General features: G+C 48.8%; 1 protein-coding gene and 1 long non-coding RNA gene across 8 annotated transcripts in view; one reads left to right on the plus strand and one right to left on the minus strand.

Moving 5' to 3' along the window:
* The first annotated feature begins 888 nt into the window (after positions 1 to 888).
* LOC116562019 lies at positions 889 to 23,520 on the plus strand. Its single transcript, XR_004273709.1, has 3 exons — positions 889 to 1,259; positions 2,806 to 2,807; positions 23,489 to 23,520. It is a non-coding gene; the product is annotated as an uncharacterized LOC116562019 (long non-coding RNA).
* GREB1 (growth regulating estrogen receptor binding 1) overlaps positions 2,130 to 24,141 on the minus strand; it is a 159,738-nt gene continuing 137,726 nt past the window's right edge. For 6 of the 7 annotated variants that reach the window (XM_032294100.1, XM_032294101.1, XM_032294102.1 and 3 more), the window contains exons 23-33: positions 22,765 to 22,867; positions 18,500 to 18,658; positions 16,582 to 16,724; positions 13,592 to 13,753; positions 11,595 to 11,799; positions 10,042 to 10,216; positions 9,094 to 9,312; positions 7,742 to 7,877; positions 5,343 to 5,543; positions 4,475 to 4,613; positions 2,130 to 2,965 (exon numbers count right to left, since the gene is read on the minus strand). In XM_032294100.1, coding sequence (XP_032149991.1) covers positions 2,802 to 2,965; positions 4,475 to 4,613; positions 5,343 to 5,543; positions 7,742 to 7,877; positions 9,094 to 9,312; positions 10,042 to 10,216; positions 11,595 to 11,799; positions 13,592 to 13,753; positions 16,582 to 16,724; positions 18,500 to 18,658; positions 22,765 to 22,867 — 1,806 coding nt within the window. In that variant the 3' untranslated portion in view covers positions 2,130 to 2,801. Of the gene's footprint in view, positions 2,966 to 4,474; positions 4,614 to 5,342; positions 5,544 to 7,741; positions 7,878 to 9,093; positions 9,313 to 10,041; positions 10,217 to 11,594; positions 11,800 to 13,591; positions 13,754 to 16,581; positions 16,725 to 18,499; positions 18,659 to 22,764; positions 22,868 to 24,141 lie in introns of those variants that run through there. The other variant, XM_032294104.1, reaches the window with a different exon arrangement.

The following is a 24,141-nucleotide window of genomic DNA, read 5'->3' on the forward strand; positions in this document are numbered from 1 at the left end:
TCCTTTCTGCGGTCTCTTACAGACCTCCAGGCTGCAGCTTCTGGCTCTAGTCTCTTGAGCATGTCTATCTGGCTATTTCACTTGCCTATTGAGGTTTTAGTTTTCATTTCCAAGATCTATAATTACTTTTTGTGTGTTTCTGGGAGCATTAGCATCTTACTTCTTTCTTATTTTAATTACACTTGCTTCATAAGTTTGCTTTACTGACTCTTCACAGAGGTTACCACCTTTTCTTCGCTATATTGTTTCCTACATTTTTTCTGAGTCTTAGTTGTGTGTTTATTTCTGTGCTAAGGAGCTCCTATTTGCTTGTTTCTTCTGTTTACCATAAACAGCCTCAAACATTTATGAGAATTAGGGCATGCCAAGGAGAGAGGAGTGTCAATGGCTTGTCATCACAAAGGGCTGGCTCCCCCATGTCCTCCTCCTCCTTAGGTTCCATACTTTCCTTGGCCATTATCAGATGCTTAGCCCAGGTCAGTGGAGTATGGGGAGCGTGGTGGGGAGCACTGAGGGAATCAACCACACTCACCACTGCAAACCACTTCCCCTGTTACTCATCTGGACAAATGCCCCAGGTCCCCTTCTGCCCTTTGCAGCCACCATGAAGCTCAGAGTGTCCCCAAACCATTGTCCCTTGGTGGCAGGCCATTCTGCACATTCTAAGCTGGTTTCCTCCATATTTGTTCTCCTGTACATCCAATGCAGTCTACCTTTTTAATCATCAGGAATTCTGCAACATGTTAATATACTCCACTTTTACGGCTTTATCCTTATTTCTTTTCCAAAACTATCCATTTGAAGCCGGTAGTCCCCAGAGGTGAATAGCCACGCTACCTTCTCTCAAAACAATGCTATGAATACCCACCAACAAAACAATATATGCATTATAAGTTTTATTTATAAGACTGGAACAGACAAGAATATTAGTTTGAGGTTTTTTCCAATTTAAATTAATAAAACAGGGAGAATGACACAGAAGCTGCTATTTACAAAAGACAAGTATGACTAACGAAGGTCAGTTTTTATTCTGAAATAGGAATAATGACCTATGCAAAGCGATCATTTTATAAACATTGATCTAAATGTTTGATACTTGTGGACTTTTTTTTCTTAGGGAAAAAAAGATTGACATCAACTCTTTGGCATCATCTTTTAAAATCATTTCTTCTGGGATTGTTATCCATCAGAGTGCTTATATATGTCTAGGATAGATGTCTACGAATGCATTCTGAGGCCAGGAGCAGCGGCTCATGCCTGTAATCCCAGCACTTTGGGAGGCCGAGGTTGGCGGATCACTTGAGGCTAGGAGTTCAAGACTAGCCTGGCCAACATGGCGAAATCCCATCTCTACTAAAAACAAAATTTAAAAAATTAGCCAGGCGTGGTGACAGACACCTGTAATCTCAGTTACTTGGGAGGCTGAAGCTGGAGAATCACTTGAACCCAGGAGGCAGAGGTTGCAGTGAGCTGGGATTGCACTCCAGCCTGGGCAGCAAGAGCAAAACTTCGTCTCAAAAAAGAGAATGCATTCTCATGATTAAACTAAACTGTCTACACTTTTCCTTCAAGTTAGGTGCCGCTTCAAACTGTAGAGCTCAGAAACCAGGAGTCTGAGCTGTGCTTCTCGCTCTTTCCAGCTGTGAGAACTTGGACAGGCGCACTCTGCATCTCAACCTTCTCGTCTTTCAAAGGGGAAGAATAATTCCAATCACACAAGAAAGGATTAAACAAGATGAATAAGATGATCACTGCTGAGGCGCCTGGGCAATGGGTGGCCCTCTCACCTGTGGCTTTAAAAACCATCTGTCAGGCTGTGAAGGGTGAGCCGAGGAAATCTCTCTCCCTGTCTCCTCTCTTCTGTTCCCACCTCCTCTCTAGTCAAATGAGATTCTTCCCCAAGGAACCAAACATCAGTAAGAGAAAACGAGCTACTTCAGGAACTGAAAACTAAACTCTAGTAAATTATAGTCGTACATCTAGTTCTCACCAACTATTTCATCTATCACTTTGGTTGTTTTCATTGTTTGTTTCAAGTAAGTGATGTAGTCCTCTTCCCTTTGTAAGGCAAATTTTAGGTCAACCTCTGTCAGCCTCATTTCCTCCCTTCAAAAAAAAAAACCCTTTAGTTTTAAAAAAAAGCTTCTTTGCATTTTTGCCCTTTCTAAGAGGTAGGGTATTTACCCTATGTTATTTTAGTAGGATCATATTTGCTCTGAAGTAAATCCATTTGTTATTTTATTAAATGTGATGCCTTTGGGCTAGCTTCTGAAACAGCAAACTTATAGGCAATTAAATAATTCGTATTAATACGATCTACTTATTTTTTCTTGCCTCCAGCCTTTACAGTTAAAATGTTCCTTTGGAATATTGCTGTGTAGGAGGTTACAGGGGAACCTACATGGCTGAAATACCATCTACTGAAATACTGGCGCTGCTACAAAATAACCCAAGATTCCTTAAACTAAGAGAAAAATCAGGTTCGTCCATGGAAGCAAACGAATGGCAGGACAGGGAGCAAATCTTTGTTCTTCGCGAAATGGACTTCAAAACAGCCCAGGGCAAGGGGCTGGCCCAGACCTGGGGAGTCTCAGGTTTTCATCCCCACCCACTGCAGACTCCTCCTCCTGGCTCCCAGGACCACAGCCTCAGGGGCCCATGTGCACTGCGAAGGGCTGCACCGTGGATAGTCCCTGGGGTCCGTTCCAGTCAAACACCCCACGATCCAGGCCTCCCTTTGGCCTCAACAGCTCGAGGGCTCTGAGCACTCATCTCTTCCAGAAGACTCGCCGCTGTCTTCCTCAGATGTGTCGCCCGGTCAGAAAAAAGAGCGGCCGGTCTTCCCTGGCATTGGCCGTCTGGAACTCGTCACGCAGCCGGAACTGCCACTCGTCCTCAAGCTCCAGGCGGACGACCGTCTGGCGCAGGGAGCTCCGGTCCTGACAGATGACACACAAGGTCGCACCTGCGTGGACAACGCCAGAGGTGTGGGAAGGGAAAAGGTGAGTTGATCCAGATGAAAGCGGCTGCCGGGATTCTACTTGCAATGACAAACCAGGGCGCTTCTGGGAAGGGCAGAGGCGCGGCAGGTCGGCCTCTTGCTCTTTCAGGATGATGTACAATCTTAGCAAGACAGGAGTGTGGCTGGGAATGTGGTAGGTTTGCGGGGGAGAAACGCGGCGGCAGAAGGAAAGCTGGGCAGGGAATGAGCTGAGGTGCGGGCGGAAGGAGAGAGGCGGGTTGGGTCGCAAACCAAGCATCCTCAGCCCCAGCCGGTAGCTCATGTACCCCACCCTACCTACCCCACCCCACAGCTTCATCCCCCTCTTCTGCCACCCATGCAGGCCCGAGGCACCCCCCCACCCCGTCCCCCTCCCCTGCCCCATCCCACATGCCAGCTGCAGGAATTCTCCTTCCTCTCTACTCCCAGCACACAGCGACACCTCAACCGGGTCTCCCTCCCACTTTCCCTCTCTGCTCCCTCCCCAGCTTTAGATGAAATGTTTCCTGAGGCAGAGACTGCTGTAGAAACCTCTCAATCTTTCCCAAGGCGTTAGATGCTGCTGGTGCTCATTCAGTGCCTGCTAGAGTGGAAGGTCAGGGCCAAGGACCACCAAGGAAAGGGAAGGTCAGCGAGGGATCTGAGCAGGACGGGAAATGCAGACTGGAAATTGTGTTTTCAAGTCAGGCAGAACAAGTGCTTGTCATTCTCAACCAGCTGGCGCATAAAGGAAGAAGACTGGAGCAAAAGTCAAGGTGGTGCAGAACCTCCCAGGACGAGGAAGAAGCCTCCTCCACCAGGAGGAAGAGCATCAGCAACGACTGAGACACTGGTGTGAAGGATTCAGGTTGGAAAAGAACACAAATGACCGACGCAGTGGCTCACGCCGTATTCCCAGCACTCTGGGAGGCTGAGGCGGGTGGATCATCTGAGGTTGGGAGTTTGAGACCAGCCTGGCTAACATGGTAAAACCCAGTCTCTACTAAAACTAAAAAAAATTAGCTGGGCATGGTGGCAGGCATCTGTAATCCCAGCTACTCGGGAGGCTGAGGCATGAGAATCGCTTGAACCCAGGAGGCAAAGGTTGCAGTGAGCCGAGATGGCACCACTGCACTCCAGCCTGGGCGACAAGAGTGAAACTCCAAAAAGAAAGAAGAAAAGAGAAAAGAAAAGAAAAAAGAGAAAGGATAAAGGAAAGGAAAGGGAATAGGAAAACACAAATATTAAAAATGTCTGTGATTCATCTAAAGAAAGGGGGACTTGTCTCTACCCAAACACGTACAGGGAAAGAGAGCTTCTGGGGATCCAATCCCAGCTCGCTTGCACTTCCCTGGGTGGTTGAAGCAGTCACTTCCCTCTCTGATCCTCAGTTTACCCAGGGCAAATAAGGACTAGGACCAGAGTCCCCTCCTCAGGGTACCTGGTGATGACAGACATTGAAGACAAGGTCCAGGGTTAAGAGTACGGAGTTACCTTTCAGAAAATGAAACTTTTTCAAGAAGCTAGCTCCCACGAAAGAGTCACAGAGGTACAGCAGCAGTCCGCTGAACAGCAAGTCGGAGCAGCTGATGTTTAAAGAGTGGGGCCTGGAGCTCACATAGCAAACAGAAATCTGAAAAAGAAATCCAAGAGAAAGCAGTGTTTTCTATGAAATGCTCAGTAACGTTATACCACAGTTTGCATCTAGTAAATGCAAACTGCTTGGTTCAGCTCAAAATTTTGGGGGACCAGAGACAATATTTTCATGTCATTTCCAAATCAGTATCTGAAAAATCAATTATAGAAGTTTTATCCAGATTTATCTAGTCATGAGTTCATCAGAGAATCAGAATATTTGGGCCAGGCCTGGTGGCTCACACCTGTAATCCCAGCACTTTGGGAGGCCGAGGTGGGCGGATCACCTGAGGTCAGGAGTTTGAGACCAGCTTGGCCAACATGGCGAAACCCCATCTCTACTAAAAATACAAAAATTAGTCAGGTGTGGTGGCACGGGACTGTAATCCCAGTTATTCAGGAGGCTGAGGCAGAGAAACACTTGAACCCGGGAGGTGGAGGCTGCAGTGAGCCAAGATCGTGCCACTACACTCCAGCCTGGGCAACAAGAGCAAAACTCCATCTCAAAAATAATAATAAATGTTTGGGCATCAGAATTTGGTTGGCTTCCTATCTTCTTATGTCTGGGCAAAGCATCTCAGCTCTCTCAGCTGAATGGCAAAAGCTATAAAGTGGGGTCAACCCTGAGACAAAGGAGTTGAGGACTTAGGATTCAGTCCCCAATTCCAGCCCATCAGTTCTAGAGATTTCTCTGACAGGGATTCACAGCACCCCGTCTGAAAGTCACCTGAGATCCCAGGTTAAGGTAGCAGTCGACGGACAGCACGGGGTGGTCACGGTTCTTCAGGGAGAGCGGGAAGAAGCGGTGGCTGTGGTGCTGCAGGAATTTCTCCAGCAGGAGCTGGGCGGGTGCCGCGAGGAACGTGTGCTTGCTGTCCGGGGCGCAGATGTACTGGGCCGGCACGACCGCTGCGGAGTTATCGGACACCTGTGTGGGAAGAAGGGCATCAGGCCACTCCCAACCTCCCTGAGGGGAGAGGACCTTCCCTCGGCTCCTGAGTTGCATGGGGCAGCCCAGGCATGGCAGCTAGCTCGTGTTGCTCAGGGGAATGAACTCAGAACACATACTTCAGGAATAAAATTCTGTGTTGAGAAATATTAGTTTTTACTAAAGGGAAACATGAAAGAGACTTGTGAAAATGAATCAACCCAGTCGGTAAGAATTATAGACACTGATCATTCCATGCAAGAAAACAGCTGTCTGGTCTAGAGAAAACAAGAGAACCTGTGGGCCTGGGGACTCACGTCCCTGGGAGTGGCCAGCTTCCCACCAAAGATCCTGTCCATGTCCCACCCAGCCCCGGGCTCTTTCCACCCACAGCGGTATCCTCCCACCTCTTGCTCCATCACCAAAACGTTTACATCTACGTAAATCAGAATCTCACTGGCTTCCCTGCTATAAGTCCCAGAGGAAAGTCTTTTGCATGGCTGGGAAGGCCTGCCTGATCCACTGCCCCGCTCCCCGTCCTCCACACCAACCTCCTCGCTCCTACCCTCCTGCACCTTCACCCGCTGAAGGCATCCTGTCCGTGCCCCTGCCCATGCCACTGCCCCTGCCCCCACCCCTGCCCATGCCCCCACCCATGCCCATGCCTGTGTCCGTGCCACCGCCCCGCCCATGCCCCTGCACATGTCCCTGCCCCAGCCCCTGCCGCTGCCCCTGCCCATGCCCCTGCCCCTGCCTCTGTCCCTGCCATGCCCATCTCCTCCCCTGCCCCTGCCTATGACCTTGCCCCTGCCTCTGCCCCACCCCTACCCCTTCCCTGCCCCTGCTCCACCCCTACCACTGCCCCTGCCCGTGCCCCTGCCCGGGCATGTGGCTCCATCTCTTCCTCTAGGTCTCTGCTTCCACATCACTTCCCCCGAGACTCCCACAGGCTCAGGTCTCCCCACCACACACTTCGCCTTTGTGCTGCTTCTCATGATGGTCCTTAACTAGCTATTTGTCTAACATCTGCCCCAGCTGCTGGGCTGTGGACTCCTGAGCATGGGGATTGGGGGCTCAGTAAATATTTAATGAATAAATGAAAACAATGCACTGATTTCAATCACACGAAAGATTATACGACGTGACTAGTTTCCTAATGTGTGACCAACATGCAATCAAACCTAATAGAAAAATCAGACTATGTTCAAATAATAAAGATAAAATACTTAAGAGTTTAAAAATGGCACTGAGGGACATAAAAGAAAAGGTAGTTTTAAAGGCACATCCAGCCCTTTGGTGGAGACATGGTAAAGGTGTCTGTTCTCCTCTGATTAAACAACAAACCTCACACAACTTTAAGATATCAATGATGGTGGAGGTGGGGGCCTTTTACTTAAAGGTCTTGCTACTTTCCAAGAGAAATGAGGATAGGCCCTGCACTCCCAGAAAAGGTGCAATCCCTGCCTCTGGGGGTCAGGAAATGGACCTGGTGTCCCAGTTCAGACCCCGTGCACCTCAACATAGGTACCTCCACCAAGAGTTTACAGAAATGAGGAGGGATAGAGGCCAGGAAAGTCAGCTGGTGGCATTAGGACAGGATCAAGACAGACAGAAGTGACGGAGAAAGGGGCTCTGGCCCACAGGACTGGGGAGACCTTCAGGCAGAGACACCCCTGCTGCATTGTTTCCTGGAAGACACGGAGCTATCCAGACTGCTGTGATTTTACACCTGAACTCCCCGGGCCTGCTCAGCTAGAACAGACATAATCATACCAGGTCTCTCCCCACCCCGAGGCTGCCCCGCGGACAGACAGTATGGCTATCGGGCCGGCCTGCAGAGCCATTCAAATAGCTGTGCAGCCAGGTACCATCCCAGGGCCCCAGGAAAGAGGTGGCCTGAGATCTCACACAGCTGGGGCGGTGAGAACACACAGAAAGGCATGATTGTAGTCTTGCAGCGAGCAGAAGCTTGCAGGATACTGGTTAGTATCAGAGGTAGAAGAGAAACCCCACGGAGCCTGTCACTTCCCAGGGATCAATGCCGATTAGAAACCTTTACTGACCCTACCTGCTGGGTCAGGAAAGCCATTTCCATGGGCTTGAAAGAGACAGCCTCCCCCGATGGCTCCCACCCTGTTTGTATGCCAGGGCCACACAGGCGGTGGCTGCAGAGGCCTGCCCAGCAGCGAGGAGCTCACCTTGGACGTGATGTGGAAGGACCTGTGCCCACCCACCGCGATCTGCTTCTTCATCACGCTGAAGCGGTTGAACCGGCAGAGCAGGAGGCCGGCGCTGTGCACGCGCAGGTTGAAGTCTACATCGTCACACATGAACCTACTCAGGGCCAGAGGAGGGGTGGTCTGAGGGGGTACAGCTCACACCCTCTGCCACGACCCTCAGCACCCAGAGTGTGGGCCCCATCGTAGGGGGTTATGAAGGTGGAGTGGGCTTCATTCCTGCCTCCAGACATTCCTCTAGGGGGAATAGAAGGCAAAACAAACAAGGAAAACCCCCAGGACAAACAGGGACATCTCTGCACCAGGAAAGGCACTATGTACCAAAGGCTTAAGCCATACAAGGACCGCCTGTGATGACCAGATGCCAGAGGCCAAGTGCACATGAGAAATGTTACCAACACAACCTCATGCATCGGTTAAAAAGAAAGCAACAACAAAAAACCTCCCAGGGTAAAAACAGGAGCCACTTTATTTTTTTTAGACAGTCTTACTCTGTAGCCCAGGTTGGAGTGCAGTGGTATGATCTCAGCTCACTGCAATCTCCACCTCCTGGGTCCCGGTTCAAGTGATTCTCCTGCCTCAGCCTCCTGAGTAGCTGGGATTACAGGCACGTGCCACCATGCCCAGCTAATTTTTGTATTTTTAGTAGAGACAGGGTTTCACCATGTGGGCCAGGCTGGTATCGAACTCCTGACCTCATGATCCACCTGCCTCAGCCTCTCAAAGTGCTGAGATTACAGACGTGAGCCACTGCGCCCAGCCCATGAGCCACTTTTTAAAGCTAAGGAGAGTAGGGATCAGAGGTGGCCAGCCTGTCTGCACCGCAAAGATGAAACGCAGGAGAATCCAGGTTCCCAGAGGGCCAGTCAGTCTGGCTCCAAAGCCGACACCATTCCAGGGGCTATTGCAGGCTGTGGCCCACTGCTCAGCGTAGAGAGGCACTCCATGAACACTGAGCAATTGAATCCTCTAGAGATGTGACTAGGTATGTACAGAAACCTTTGAAAATTATAATTTCCTTCAGCGCTAAAGATCCTAAACAGCCATGTATTTGGAGAAGGAACCAAAAAGGCAAGAAAAACACCAGTCCAATTTAACTCCCTAAATAAAGCATCCTGAGAATTGCTGAATGAAACTCAATGATCTGCGAATACTCAAATTTATTCAGCACTAAAAAAACTGGGACAACTGAGAGCAGGGCCAGGCCAGTGCTCACAGCCAGGACCCCTGGTGCGGCCTGAGGCTGTCCTCACTCAGGGCTCTGCCCCCCCACACAGGTCGCCACCTCCTCTGCCCCGGGCACAGGAGCTCACCGGTTCTGGTTGTACTGCACGTTCTGGGTCAGGTCCACATTGAGAATAATGAAGTCGTGCACGTGGCAGCGGGCGAAGGGCTCCCGTACCTCGCTGGCCCGGGTCTTGCTGGACCACTTCCGCAGCCCCAGCAGGGCATAGTGCGTGATGTTCGGGGACGCCTCAATGTGCTGCATGATGTGCTTCAAAGACACGTTCCTTTCTGACCAGGAGAACTCCCTGCTCGAAGGAGGGAGAGTGCGTCCAGAGGCCGGCACGCGAGCAGCAGGAAAGCCCTTGGGACCAGGCGGCGTGGCACCAGCTCTCAGACTGCCAAGAACACCGGGACGGGCTGGGTGCCCCACACAGTCCCCCTGCCTGAGGGCCAGGCACCCTGCTGGGTGCTCCCCATGGGCTCATTTCTTCTATGTGCTGAACACAGGTGTAGACCATGATTTAGTCAATTCTCACAACAAACCCATCGTAGGCGAGGAAACCAGAACCCAAACGATTTAGCCATTTGCCTGAAGTCATACAGCAAATAAAAATAAAGCCAGGAGTCAGCAGGCAGGCTACTGAGGAGGGGTGGGGCTAGAGGCAGCAGGGAGTGTGTTTCTGGGGGCAGTGACCCCCTTCTTGAGATCCCTTTCTCGATCTCAGAGTTGGTTAAATGAATGTACTCAGTTTGGGAAAATTCCTGCATATGTATTACACTTTCCTTTTCGTCTATATATTATACTAAATAGATACCGTGTTTTTCTACATTATACTTCAATAACAATTTTTTAAAACTAAAAGCAAGCCAGGATTGGCACGTTTACCATGCGGCTCTGGCAACCACAACTACCCCTTCTAATATGAGAGGCCCTCTGGTCTTCCAGGGGTGGGGAGCGTTCCCCATACAAAGAGGGCACACCAGCTCATCATCATTCACAGGGGAACAGGCGGTGGTGCTCTTGGCCACCTCACCTGCTTCTCTCCCCGGCACAGTCGACATCCACCACATTCCACATCACGCAGGAGTCATCAGAGATCACGATGAAAGGCCAGATGTCCTGCGGCTTGATCCCCAGCTCCTCCTGCCGGTTCCGCTCAAGCTCCAGGTTGTGGTAGGACAGCTCCTTGATGAGGAAATGGGCGGCTCCTGCAGAGGGCAAAGTAAATAGACTCAGGGCTGTCCTGCACCCACACCCACACCGGACAGACCCCATGCACATTCTGCCGTCAAGGCCGCTCCGACAGACCAGCTCCAGCCTTCCTGATGTCATCACCTGTCACAAATCACGGGCCATGGACTAGGGAGAGAAAACTACAGGGAAGAAAACACCCTCTCCAAGCGAAACACACATTTGCTTTCTTATGCTTTCTTCTCTAACCATTGAAAATATCAATTTGGCTGGGCACAGTGGCTCACGCCTGTAATCCCAGCACATTAGGGGGCCGGAGGCAGCAGATCACCTGAGGTCAGGAGTTCAAGACCATCATGACCAACATTGTATAAGATGTAAAAAGTGCTTCTCATTTTTCTTCTTCTAAACCCAGGAAAAGAACAACTTTATTCTTCCTTCTCCTGCTTCCTATAGCACAGGGTTCCCTGCTTCCCCAGCCCAGCTTCAGGCTAGCATACTTCCTATTAAACTTAATTCATTTTGGTTGTAACCGTGAGAAGCACCCACGGTCTGGCCCAGTACCCTCCATGCACCCCTGTATAAAAGAGCCACTCCGGCCGGGAGTGGTGGCTCACACCTTAATCCCAGCACTTGGGAGGCTGAGGCAGGCAGATCACGAAGTCAGGAGACCAACGCCATCCTGGCTAACGTGGTGAAACCCTGTCTCTATAAAAATACAAAAATTGGGCCGGGCGCGGTGGCTCATGCCTGTAATCCAGCACTTTGGGAGGCCGAGGAGGGTGAATCACAAGGTCAAGAGATCGAGACCATCCTGGTCAACACGGTGAAACCCCATCTCTACTAAAAATACAAAAAATTAGCTGGGCTTGGTGGCGCGTGCCTGTAATCCCAGCTACCCAGGAGGCTGAGGCAGGAGAATTGCCTGAACCCAGGAGGCAGAGGTTGCGATGAGCCGAGACCGCGCCATTGCACTCCAGCCTCGGTAACAAGAGCGAAACTCCATCTCAAAAAAAAAAAAAAAAATTAGCTGGGCTGGTGCCTGTAATCCCAGCTACTTGGGAGGCTGAGGTGGGAGAATCGCTTGAACCCGTGAGGCAGAGGTTGCAATGAGCCGAGATCGTGCCATTGCACTCCAGCCTGGGTGACAGAGCGCAACTCCATCTCAAAAAAAGAGAAAATATCAATTAAATGGAAAACCAAATACTGAAGGCGGGGGTGGGGAAGACTGCATAAAAAAGTCAAAAAAAAAAAAGTCAAACAAAATCAAAATAGCTTTAAAAGTCCAAAAGTAAAAGGCTTGACGTCACATGTTTAACTTTCGTCTCTAGAATACTCTCTCAAGCATTCATTCACAGGCATTTGACTGAGTAGATGAGGTCAAAGGACACCCACCAACTCCAGCGCTGTTGAAGATGCTGGGGAGCACCAGCATGATGTGGTTGGGCCAGTACTTCTTATAAATCGCCATCTCGTACTCCTTGACGACCAGCACGTGCAAATGGCTGGCACCATCCATTGCATGGTACAGATTAAAGAGCCCGTGTTCGTGACGGCCAGTGGTTGGAGTGAATGTCGGACTTTTTATATATTCATGGCTCTGCAAAATACAGGTATCATGAGGTAGACTGTAAACATGATCGCAATTATTCCCTTGACACGTGACTTTGCAGCATCTTCCATTCAAAGAATGATGACCCTTTTCATACTCCTGGAATTTTCAGCGTTGCAATTTGCTTTTACCAGTAAAAGGATGAAAAAAACGACCTTGTGTCAATCCTGGGCATAGCCTCAAGAGGACTTACACGTTCTGCTCCCTCTTAGAGCTCTCCCATGCACATGCCCGGGCTAGCCTGCTGGATGATGAGACCACATGGAGCAGAGCTCAACAGCCCAGCTGAGGCCACTTGACACCAGCCAGCTCCCAGACAAGCTGCCGGCTCATGATCCACACGAGTGAGTACAACGGAGCCCAGAAAACCATCCATCTGAACCAAGCCCTAACTGCTAGCCCACAGATCCCAAAGCTAATGCTTATTTGGGAATTGTTTGTTAGGCAATAGCAACTAACTGGCATACAGCAATTTGCCAAATTCATTACCCTCTCATATTAGAATCTAATATTGTGCCCAGAGTACACATTATTCGTGTATGTCTTTAATTTTCTATACACTATGAACACACAACACCCCCCTCCCAATCACTGCCCCGTAGAGCTTAGCTACCCACTTGGGTTGTTTTTTATGTAAATAACTGTTTTCTTCAACTCCTTCCTTAATAATAAGTTCATCTGGCAGAGCTAGGCCATCTGCTCCCTCTAAATTCCTCAAAGCACCTGCCACAGCACTGTGCATGCAGCTGGTGCTCATGGCCAGCTCCACCAGGAAGGCTGGAAGGTGAGAAGAGTGGTAGAGAAATCCCAGCTCTCCTATTTCACCCATAGAATTTCACCGCAACTCCCAACCCCAGCCCATGGGGTAGGAGGTACCTTACAATGAAGGCCACTGGGATACATTACATATATCTTCATTGCTTAATAACAGGCTGCTGGGTCTGAAAGGCCAGGTGCAAGTCCACAGGTGCCTGGCGCTCTGGAGAAGGAAAAGCAGCCTTTCCACATGGCCTGCATTGAGTGGGGCTGGCTAAAGAGCAGCCAGCTGACTCTGAGATGACCAGGTGGGCACCGTCGGTTAAACCAACAGCTCTACAAGGAGCATCTCGACAAGAATGGTCAGAGACAACGGAGTATTCCAAATAATCTCATTAAAAGATAAAGGAAACGTGCCCTTTAGAGAGATACACTGAAATATCTACATCCAGAAATATCTCTAGACAGATGACATGATTTGAGGTCTGGGATTTACTTCCAAACAGGAAGGGAGAAGAGGAGAGAGAGACAGACCTAACAAGGCTGGCCATGAGTTAGCAACTGCTGGAGTTGGTAATGGGCCCTAAGGGGCCGCTGTACTGTTCCATCTGCCTAAACCTACACTGAATGTTACCCACAAGAGCATTCAGGAAAAGAGGGGGCGGGTGAAATCTACCCAGCTCCTGTTATTTTCCAGGCATGGAGCTAGTACCTTTCATCAGTTATTCCAAATAGTTCCCACCACAAGCTTTTGCAAGCTACTACTATCCGGCATTTCAATGAGGAAACCAAGGCTCAGAGATACTAAGTGGTGTGTTCAAATAACTCAACTAGTAAGTGGTGGAGCAACACTGAGGCTTGAACCGGGTGACTCCAGAGCCCGTGTGCGCCACCAGCCTCTCCATGCTCAGTCACTGTATCATCGGTGTCTGCGCTCCCTCGTCAGGCAGCTCAGTCTCCAGGCCCCAGCTCAGTCCCCGTTTGAAGCCACTTGGATCTGCCCCACTGGGTCTCTGAGCAGTACCTTGTCTGTCACGAGGGGCAGTCGCATGCTCTCCAGCTGGCCTCCAGGTTGGCTGAAGACAAAGTGGTGCTCCTTGGACTTGGGGATGATGAAGTGCAGCTGGATCTCCTCTCCTAGCATGGAGTAAGAGAAGGCAAAGGCGTGCAGGGTGGACTCATACAGCTGGGGTGTGGGGGGAAAGGACAGAGCTTGCCGTCAGAGTCCGGCCTGCTTCCCAGAAGACCCCAGGCCCACCCTGCTGTGACAACACGCAGCTCACGATCACCTCTGCCCTACAGCACAAGAAACCCACAGGGGGGCTCCAGTGCCAGGTGCAGACACCCAGGGCTGGTGATGGGGCAAGCACACCCGAGGGCCTGCTCCTGTCCTCAGTCCGAATGGGGCCTCACCCAGCTGTGCCACACAGGTGCCAAGCTTTCTGGTCCCCCTGGCTTTGAGCCAGAATCCTGTTCTGGGTCACCAACTATAGCAGTCATGCCACAGAGCCCATTTTAAATTCTAATAAATGTATTTTTCCATCATGGTTATGTGCCAGCACATATTAACAGGAGCTGCATACGCTTGGACACTTCCAGAACACTGCTCACCAGCAATGTTCTGTCCTGTGTGCTGTGATGCACAACCCTACAAAGCAGTACTGTCATCATCCCCATCTTACAGATGTGAAAACTGACATTTCGACACCTTGGGCTCACTCCTGTCCCCAAGTCTGGCTGTGACCTTAGTCACCTCCTCCAGCCTCCACTTCCCTGAAGCCCCACACGCCGCATCTGTGCATGTGCTGCTCTTGGGTGTGACCTCCAGCCCAGCTTTGCCCTTATCCTCTTAGGCTCCCCCACCCCAATTCCAGCCTGTGGCCCTCCCTACTGACACCGCCTCCTAGCATGTGCTATGCATTCCAGGGTCCGCAGGGGAGGAGGCGGACCAGCACACACTGCCTTAATCTCTGCCACGGTTCTACTAGAGCCACAAAGCACCTTCTTTGGTAGCAGAGATGAGGGAGAAAGAGGTTTTGTTGGGGTGGGGGAGGCGGTTAAGGAGGACACAACTGAGGCAGTTTCATTAATAAGGTCAAGGAGCCTTGGAAGGCAAAGGAAAAGAAAACAGAACAAGCAGGTGCACAGCCACATGGAGATGGCACCCCACCAGCTGGTCTTGGACCCCCTCACCATCCCAGGCACACTCTTCCTTCCACTGTGGCCCTCAGACCTGCACACCCCTGAGAACACAGGCCAGGCGCAGCCAGCCTGGCCGGCCAGAACACAGGATGCCTCTCCTCCACCTCTCACTCTGGTGTCTGTTGATGCAGCCCCAGGACCTGATGCCACCACTCACTCCTGACACTTACGGGGTGACTGGGGGCTGACAGTCATCATCAACTCCAGCCTCCACTTCCCTGTTCCCCACATTTCAAAATCCAGAACGTGTTTTCACATGTTTTCGTTTGCCTTGAAAGTAAAACTACATGTCCAAGAAACAAACCTTAGGAGAGTTTATCTGGAACGAACGGGATTACTAATTATTTTAACCCTTAAAAAACTGTTCCATGTTCTTTCTTTCATCTACAGTACAATTGCATACTCAAACAGTTAGTGCTACGGCCCTGACAGCCAAGTTCAAGATCAGGCAGACGGGCTGTTTCTTCATTCCATGTGGTTCGGGGGAAAAAAAGACGGGCTGCTTCCCTCTGCAAAAGGGATGGAAAGAGAGGCCAGTGCTCTGGCCTCAGGCCTTTCTGGAAGCAGCCCAGGACATCAGCTACCCTACAGGCCTCTGCCCCCCAGCCAGGCATCTCACTAGCTCCCACCCACTCTGGCTGCCTCCCTCCGCCCCTCTCTCCCTTGCCTGGGTCTGAAATGAAAGGAAATATTCAATGTAAAATTCTCTCCCCTGTTTATAAATAACCAGCCTCACAAGCCTTCCAGACACCTCCACGGGGCTGAGAGACCAGTCTAAATGCAGCCCTGCCCACACTGGGCTCCACCTGGATTTCCTACTGAGAGTCCTTGTCCCTACCCACAGTGCCCACCAGGTATTTTGTGGTCTGGCCTCTGCCTGCCCTTACAGCTTCCTGGCCAAGTGTACCTACCCCGAAGTCTAGGTTCCAGAAATACCCAACCCATGTCTCTTCCCATCCCCTGGAAACCCCACCTCCCCTCTTCCACGCACACTGTCCCTCTCCCTTTATCTTATGAATTCTTGGCCCCTTGGCAAATTCTTATTTATTCTTCCAAATCTGCTATCTTCCACTCCCCACCTAAACAGGATCCTCATTTATAAAACAGGGACAATGAGATCTTAGTGTGAAGTAAATAGGACACTAGACAGGACCGTTCACATGTGGTACACCTTGAGTGGCTTGCAGGTCTGGCTTCAGGTGACCAGCCAGGGCCTGAGGCAGCCAGAGCCCTGGGTCAGGATCCTTATCCATTCCTATGTGTCCAGGATAAATATTTTATATTGCATAAAAGGTTGGGAGAAGCTGATATATAAAAAGTGCCTAGGCACATTGCCGGCATGCAGTAGGTGCTCAATAAATGCAAATTCCTCCCCTTATCAATGGATTTCTGTGCCTCAACCGTAGTACTCTTTTTTTGCCTGCTTCACATCGTTATGTTTTGCTTACATGCAAATCTCCCTCCTAGACTGAGTGTGGAGAAGGGGGACAGAGTCGATTCAGCCCTGCCCTCCCAGTGCCTGGTACAGAATAAGCACCCAGTGAGCATCTGCTGCATTGGACTAACTTCTGAAATTGATGAAACCTAAAGATGACAACCACCTCCACAGTCGGGTAACTTGGCCGCTGATAAACACACAACCCCAGAAGAACTGTAGTTCTCTAGTTCCGGCAATAATTTCACAGACAATTGAAGGCAAGTGAGGATGCAAGTAGATCAGGAGGCTAGGGCTTCTAGAACTCTCTATCTCCCACTCTGAAATGATGGCATGAGCCAAGGTGAAATGCCTGGCAGGGAGCTGCTGGGGCCTACCTGGTAGCGGGGGTGGAAGCCCATGTACTGGTGGCACTGCTCACAGTGGTGGTATGTGTTGTAGGCTGCGTACTTGGACAGTCTCATCCGTGCCGTCTGACGCCGCACGTAAAAGTCCTCTGGCTTCCGGGACATCCCTCTGTCTGCACCAAAATCCCCAGCATTAAAAACCAGCAGGGAGCAAGGCAAATACTATCCCCTGCCGGCTCAGAAACCAAAATGCTCAAAATGAGCAGACAATAGGATTCTGTGTGGTTGGTGAGGACTGCCTCACCTCCCCAGGCCCTGACGTGACAGCTGGTCAAAGGAGACAACAAAGGACAACAAAGTGTCAGTGCGATGAACTAATAAAAGCAGTGTCCATATGTCTTACTGTGTACCCGAAAACATTTCATCAGCACCTATGTAAGGATCTACTACACAACAATTTAAATTGATTGCCAACTTAACATGCCAGCACTGAATGCAGATGAACTGCCCCTTGTTTTTCTTTTTTTTTTTTTTCTGTTTCTTAGAGACAGGGTCTTGCTCTGTCACCCAGGCTGGAGTACAGTGGCAGGATCTCAGCTCACTGCAATCTCCACTTCCCAGGTTCAAGTGATTCTCCTGCCTCCCGAGTAGCTGGGGATTACAGGTGCCTGCCACTACACCTGGGTAATTTTTGCATTTTTTTTTAGTAGAGATAGGGTTTTGCTATGTTGGCCAGGCTGGCCTCGAACTCCTGACCTCATGTGATCCGCCCATCTCAGTGTCCCAAAGTGCTGGGATTACAGGTGTGAGCCACCATGCCCGGCCCCCCTTGTTTTTCAAATGACCTGGCAGATTTTAACACTCAGCCTTCATTAGAAACTGGCCTACAAGAAGGATCCTCTCGGAGGATAAATAAGTTAAACTTAGCTGACTATAACCTTTTATTTTATAACCTTTTATCTCTTTAACTCTTTTGTAATAACACTTAAACACATTGTACAACTGAACAAAAATGTTTTCTTTCTTGATATCCTTATTCTACGGGCTTAATATTTTAAATGCAAGAGATCTATTCTGACAGCGAGGAAGATAAAGTTGTTGGTTTAAAATGGAGACTGGTGGGTCGTTGATATGGTTTGTCTGCGTCCCCACCCAAATCTATCTTGAATTGTAGCTCCCCTAATTCCCACGTGTTGTGGGAGGGACCTGGTGGGAGATAACTGAATCGTGGGGGTGGTTTCCCCAGTACTGTTCTTGTGGTAGTGGTTTTATAAGGGGTTTCCCCTTTCACTTGGTTCTCATTCTCTCCTGCCTGCCACCATGTAAGACATGTCTTTCACCTTCCGCCATGACTGTGAGGCCTCCCCAGCCACGTGGAACTGTGAGTCCCTTAACCCTCTTTTTCTTTATAAATTACCCAGTCTCAGGTATGTCTTTATCAGCAGCACAAAAACGAACTAATATAGTCGTTTCCTTTCTCATGGCATTTACCAAACTTTTCCAGTCTAAGTTTATAATCGCACTGGCCCCGGCACACTGCAGGTCACAACGCCATGGATGCTGGGGACCCCCTAAGGGGGAGGGAAAGATCAAGACACTGAGGGAGGAGAGCGAACACGTGTACTCATTTCAACAATTCCAAATTAATAAGTAAACATACACCATCTTTTATTTTCTATTAACCAGAACCTTTGGAATATTCTGATGGTGAAAAATCAGCAAGGGTGCTGTCATCGTCACTTAGCACTTCCTGAGCAACACCTCTTCGATTCGCAGGTTTCGCATTCCTCCCTTCCTTTCACAGGGAGGTGGGGACTTCAGTTCTGTACTAGGTATTGCTGGTTAATTCATCACCACCTGATATCATGCCTAATAAAATCCAGCTCATCCCTTTAAGAGGCTGTGCCCATGCGCTTCGGAAGGTGAAACAAGAGATTCGAAGTCTGACCTTCACTCTTAATACTCTGATGGTGCGAACAAATCAGGCTGGCATCTTCATACTTCGGGTCGTGAATGATGTAGTCAAAGGACAACTTCTTGAACAGCTCCAGGTCTGGCCAGGGGTCACTGAGCTGGAGATAATGCCAGTCGGATTCTTCTCTGAGGTCTACAAGGTTGGTGGAAACACAGATGTGACGAAATAGGAGGTGAAAATGATTTAGTCACGCGTCACTCAACAACACAGAACACATTCTGAGAAATGCGATGTCAGGTGATTTTGTCATTGTGCAAACATCCTAGACACAGACCTACAGGGCACAGCCTGCGACACACTAGGATATGTGGTGTAGCCTACTGGCCCGAGGCTATTTTTGGCTTCCCTGGGCCACACTGGAAGAAGAATTGTCTTGGGCCACACATAAAATACACTGACACTAATGATAGCTATTGAGCTAAAAAAAAAAATCACACACAAATCTCGTAATGTTTTCAGAGAGTTTACAAATTTATGGTGGGCCACATTCAAAGCTGTCCTGGGCCACATGTAGCCTGTGGGTTAGACAAGCTTGTCACATAGCACATTACTGTACTGAATACTGCAGGTAATTGTAACACAATGTGAAGACTTTGTGTATCTTGGCCAGGCACCGTGGTTCATGCCTGTAATCCCAGCACTTTGGAAGACTGAGGTGGGTGGATCACCTAGGGTCAGGAGTTCGATCAGTCTGGCCAACATGGCGAAACGCTGTCTCTACTAAAAATATTACAATTAGCCAGGCATGGTGGCGGGTGCCTGTAATCCCAGCTATTCGGGAGGCTGAGGCAGGAGAATCACTTGAACCCAAGAGGCAAAGGTTTCAGTGACCCGAGATCACACCATTGCACTCCAGCCTGGGCAACAAGAGCAAAACCCCATCAAAAAAAAAAAAAAAAGAATGTGTGTATCTAAACATAGAAAAGGCATGGGGAAAATATGGTATAAAAAACTGAAAACGGTGCACCGTTCAGGGCAGCCACCATGCATGGAGCTTGCGGGACTGGCAGTCGTTCTGGGTGAGTCCGTGAGTAAGCAATGAGCTAATGGGAAGGCCTAGGACATGACCGTGCACTACTGTAGACTTTAAAATACTCTTCTCTTAGGCTACCCTCAACTTATAAAAGATAGTTTTCTTTCTTCAATAATAAGTTAACCTTAGCTTACTGTAACTTTTTTACTTTATAACCTTAACTTTGACTCTTTTGTAATAACACTTCACTTAAAACAAACACAATGTACAACTGAACAAAAAATGTTTCTTCTTGAGATCTTTACTCTATGAGCTTAATATTTTAATTTTTCTACTTTTATTTTTAAAATTTTATTTTATTTCTTGAGACAGAGTCTCACTCTGTCACCCAGGCTGGAGTGGAGTGGCACCATCTTGGCTCACTGCAACCTCCACCGCCCAGGTTCAAAGGACTCTTGCCTCAGGCTCTGGAGTAGCTGAAATTACAGGTGCATGCCACCACATGTGGCTAATTTTTGTATTTTTAGTAGAGACAGGATTTCACCAGGTTTGTCAGTATGGTCTCAAACTCCTGACCTCAAGTGATCCACCTGCCTTGGCCTCCCAAAGTGCTGGGATTACAGATGTGAGCCACTGTGTCCGGCCTTTTAAAACTTTTTGTTAAAAACGAAGACAGACACACACAGACACACACTCTCGCCCAGGCTTTACAGGGTCAGGATCATCAATATCACTGTTTTCCACTTCTGCATCTTGTCCCACTAGAAGGCCTTTAGGGGCAGTAAAACTCATGGAGCTGTCATCTCCTGTGATAACAATGCCTTCTTCTGAAATGTCTCCTGAAGGACCTGCCTGAGGATGCTCTACAGTGAACTGTTTTTTGGTAAGTAGAAGGAGTATACTATAATAAAAGTATGGTAAATACATAAACCAGTAACTGTTGTTTATAATTATCAAGTGCTATGTGCTGTATATAACTATGTGCTAGGCTTTTTATACTGCTGGCAGTGCAGTAGGTTTACACCAGAATCGCAATGAACCCTTGAGTAATGCCTGTTGCTGCAGCACCACGATGGCTACGACATCACTAGGTGATGGGAGTTTTTCGGTTCCCCTAGAATCTCCTGGGCCCCCGTCACAGATGCCGTCTGTTGACCGAAACCTGATTATGTGGCACATGACTACATTTTAAATGTGCACAAGAATGAGGCTTGGAGTGGAATTGTTACTGAGTCTGTGGGTTGCTGGGAAACCCCATTGTAACTGCAAGGCTCTTGACATATATTGTTTTCAGGATTGTTCTAACGAGGCGAGAATGGGTATTCAGAGCTATCTCCATCCACAGGAACAGCCTTGTTCTCTGTTTGCTGTAAGAATGGGTTTGCTGTCCTGTCCCTAAGTCTGACTTCCACTCCGGCCAGTCCTGACCCAGCGGACCTCAGCCCTGGGCTTCACCCCAGCACCATCCCCCAAGGCGACCACACTGGTGGCCAATGCCAGCAGAACCTGCATAGCTTCCCTTCTTTCCTCTATCTAAATGCCCCCAGCCAACATGGCTCAGCTTCTGTCACTCCGCCTATAGAAAGCCTCTCGAGTGCTCCAGCCCTGGGGCTTCTCCCTTCTGATGCCAACAACACTCATGGCCCAAACCACATTTTTCCATTTGCCATGCCGTATCTCACATGGCGATCACTGTAGTCTATGGTGCTTACTAAATGCCTGTAAGCTAAAAGGTAGAAAAATCCAGTCTGCCCAACGCAAATGATAAAACGTGCTGATTGTATTAAATACATATTACACACATGGGCAGAGTGCCTGTCCCAGGAGAGAAGGCAGGAGAGAAATGCCTGTTGAGTATTTAATAGGTCTTGGCCAGATGCGGTGGCTCACACGTGTCACCTCGGAACTTTGGGAGGCTGAGGCAGGCGGTTCACTTTAAGTCAGGAGTTCGAGACCAGCCTGGCCAACATGGTGAAACCTGTCTATACTAAAATACAAAAATTAGCTGGGCGTGGTGGTGCATGGCTATAACCCCAGCTACTTCAGAGGCTGAGGCAACAGAATCACTTGAACCTGGGAGGTGGAGGTGGCAGAGAGCTGAGATGGCACTACTGTACTCCAGCCTGGGTGACAGAGCTAGACTCTGTCTTAAAAAAAAAAGGGGGGGTGTTGTCTTGGTGATCTGTGTGTCAATCCCCATAAAACCCTATAAAACAGAAATTATCCCTATTCAACAAACGAGCACACTGAGGCGACAAGAGAGTATTTAAGAGAGTGGACTTTAACACTGAACAATCAGGGATCAAATCCTGTCTTTATCATTGATATGTCCAAGAAAGTAAGGAGACAAATTCAACAGGGCTGCAGATTTCATCTGCAATGTGGTTCCAAACTGTGGGAAACCCTTGGAAAACCCAGAGCCAGGCTGGAGAGCCTCTTCTTTCCCAGGAGGGAAGGCCAAGGGCTGGACGGGCTTCCTTGGCTCCAAATTTTCTCAAAGTCAAAATCAAAGCACTGCCGACAGCGTCTCACCAAGTGCCCTTCAGACACTGGCGCAGCTGGCTGGCAACCTCTCCACAACACAAACAGGATTTGTCTGACAAGCTCTCTCTCTCCCAGCGCAGCAAGTTCATTGACCAGACCAAGTTTATGAGCCACTGGGAGGAGGGATGAGGAGGAAACAGAGGAGGTATTTTATATGGGCACAAAAGGGGTGCTCAAAAAGAGGCTGACCTCAATCAAAATAAACTCTGTTCTGGAAACGAGAACAGGATTTCCCCCACATTTCACGTATTTCTATTTTGCCCAAGACACTGACCTCCCTGCTCAGCTGCCTGAGTGAGAAACGTCCCCCGAGAGGTAAGTCTGCTTTGCAGAGGCAGCCATCAAATCTAGTTCCATCCAGCCCTACCGCCACCCACTGGGTTCCCAAGCATGTGTTTTATCAGGAGAATGGAACCTCTATCTCACACTGGCCTAGGAAATTCACATGGTAATTCATGCAAAATATCTAGCTCAGAGCTCCACATGTGGAAGGTACTCAGTAAACACTTTAGTATTCGTAACTGTATCCCTACAGCAAAGGCCCGAAACTGAGAAAAATGATGACAAGAAAAAGATAAATCGCACCCCCTACACGGCCCTTAGGATGAGTCTGATCATGAATCTAAGAATTCCATCTAGAAAGTGGAAGATAAAATTAAAGTCACTTGAGAAAGTGATGAAGGTGATTCCAAGCCCACATAACCCCGATTGGATAACTCACTGATATTGATCTCCTCCTCATCATAGATGTCCACTTCTGTGAGCCGAACAAGCATCCTGGACAGGACACTGAGGAACTGCAGGTAGGCACCTGTCTTCCCGATCTGTAAAGGTATGGGAGTCAGAGCCCACAGTGAAGACACCCCATCCACGTGCCAGGCACCAGCTGAGCACCTTGGCATGCCTCCTGCCATCTGCCTCACTTAAAGATCCTGTCTTTAAAATGAGAGCCCCATGGATGCAAAGACATTTGAAGGGAACAAGTGTGGCAGGTGGACAAATGGACTCCCCCGAGCATGAGGCTTTCCTGCTTAAATATTGTCGCAAATGCATCTCTAGATTGTAACTAGCCACATTTTTAAGCTGTTAGAAATAGCACTTTATCACAACCTGAAGAAAGCCTGCTTCAAAAACATAACATACTATAAAACATAATGTCTTATGAGTCTTGCAAATTGCTTAATATGTCTGTACAGGATAGCAACATTTGTTGATTAAGACATAAAAAAAAGTGCTTCTCATTTTTCTCCTAAATCCAGGAAAAGAACAACTTTCTTCTTCCTTCTCCTGTTTCCTGTAGTACGGAGTTCCCTGATTCCCCAGCCCAGCTTCAGGCTAGCATACCGCCTATTAATTTTAGTTCGTTTTGGTTACAACTGATTAGGAAGCACTCACGGTCTGGCCCAGGACCCTCCCTGCACCCCTGTATAAAAGAGCCACTCCAGCCAGGAGCGGTGGCTCATGCCTATAATCACAGTCTTTGGGAGGCTAAGGAGGGTGGATCATGAGGTCAAGAGATCAAGACCATCCTGGCCAACACGGTGAAACCCCATCTCTACTAAAAATACAAAAATTAGCCAAGCATGGTGGCACGTGCCTGTAGTCCCAGCTACTCGGGAGGCAGAGGCAGGAGAATCACTTGAACCTGGGAGGTAGAGGTTGCAGTGAGCTGAGATCGCACCACTGCACTCCAGCTTGGGCAACAGAGCGAGACTCCATCTCAAAAATAATAATAATAATAAATGAAAATTAAAATAAATAAAAAAGCCACTTTAGGGATGCGCTTTCCAAGCACTGAACCCAATGCCTGGTTCATGCTAGAACTCAGCAAATACTGAAGAATGGAAATAACTTTACAGAGGAAAATATGACATCCAACCACAGAGAAAACACCTGCAATACAGATAACAGACAAAGGCTAAAAATATATAATAGCTAAAGCACTTCTACAAATCAACAAGAAAAAGTCAAATGGCCTAAAGGAAAAACAAATCAGAAAAACCGGAAAAGCACTGAAATAGAAGTATCAATGACCAGCAAAAAGATAAGAATATGTCAATCTTACTAATAAAATGTAATGTATTATTTTTCACCTATA

This window comes from Sapajus apella, unplaced genomic scaffold (genome assembly GCF_009761245.1).
Source record: "Sapajus apella isolate SASKATOON/1434 unplaced genomic scaffold, GSC_monkey_1.0 scaffold31, whole genome shotgun sequence".
Lineage (NCBI taxonomy): Eukaryota > Metazoa > Chordata > Mammalia > Primates > Cebidae > Sapajus > Sapajus apella.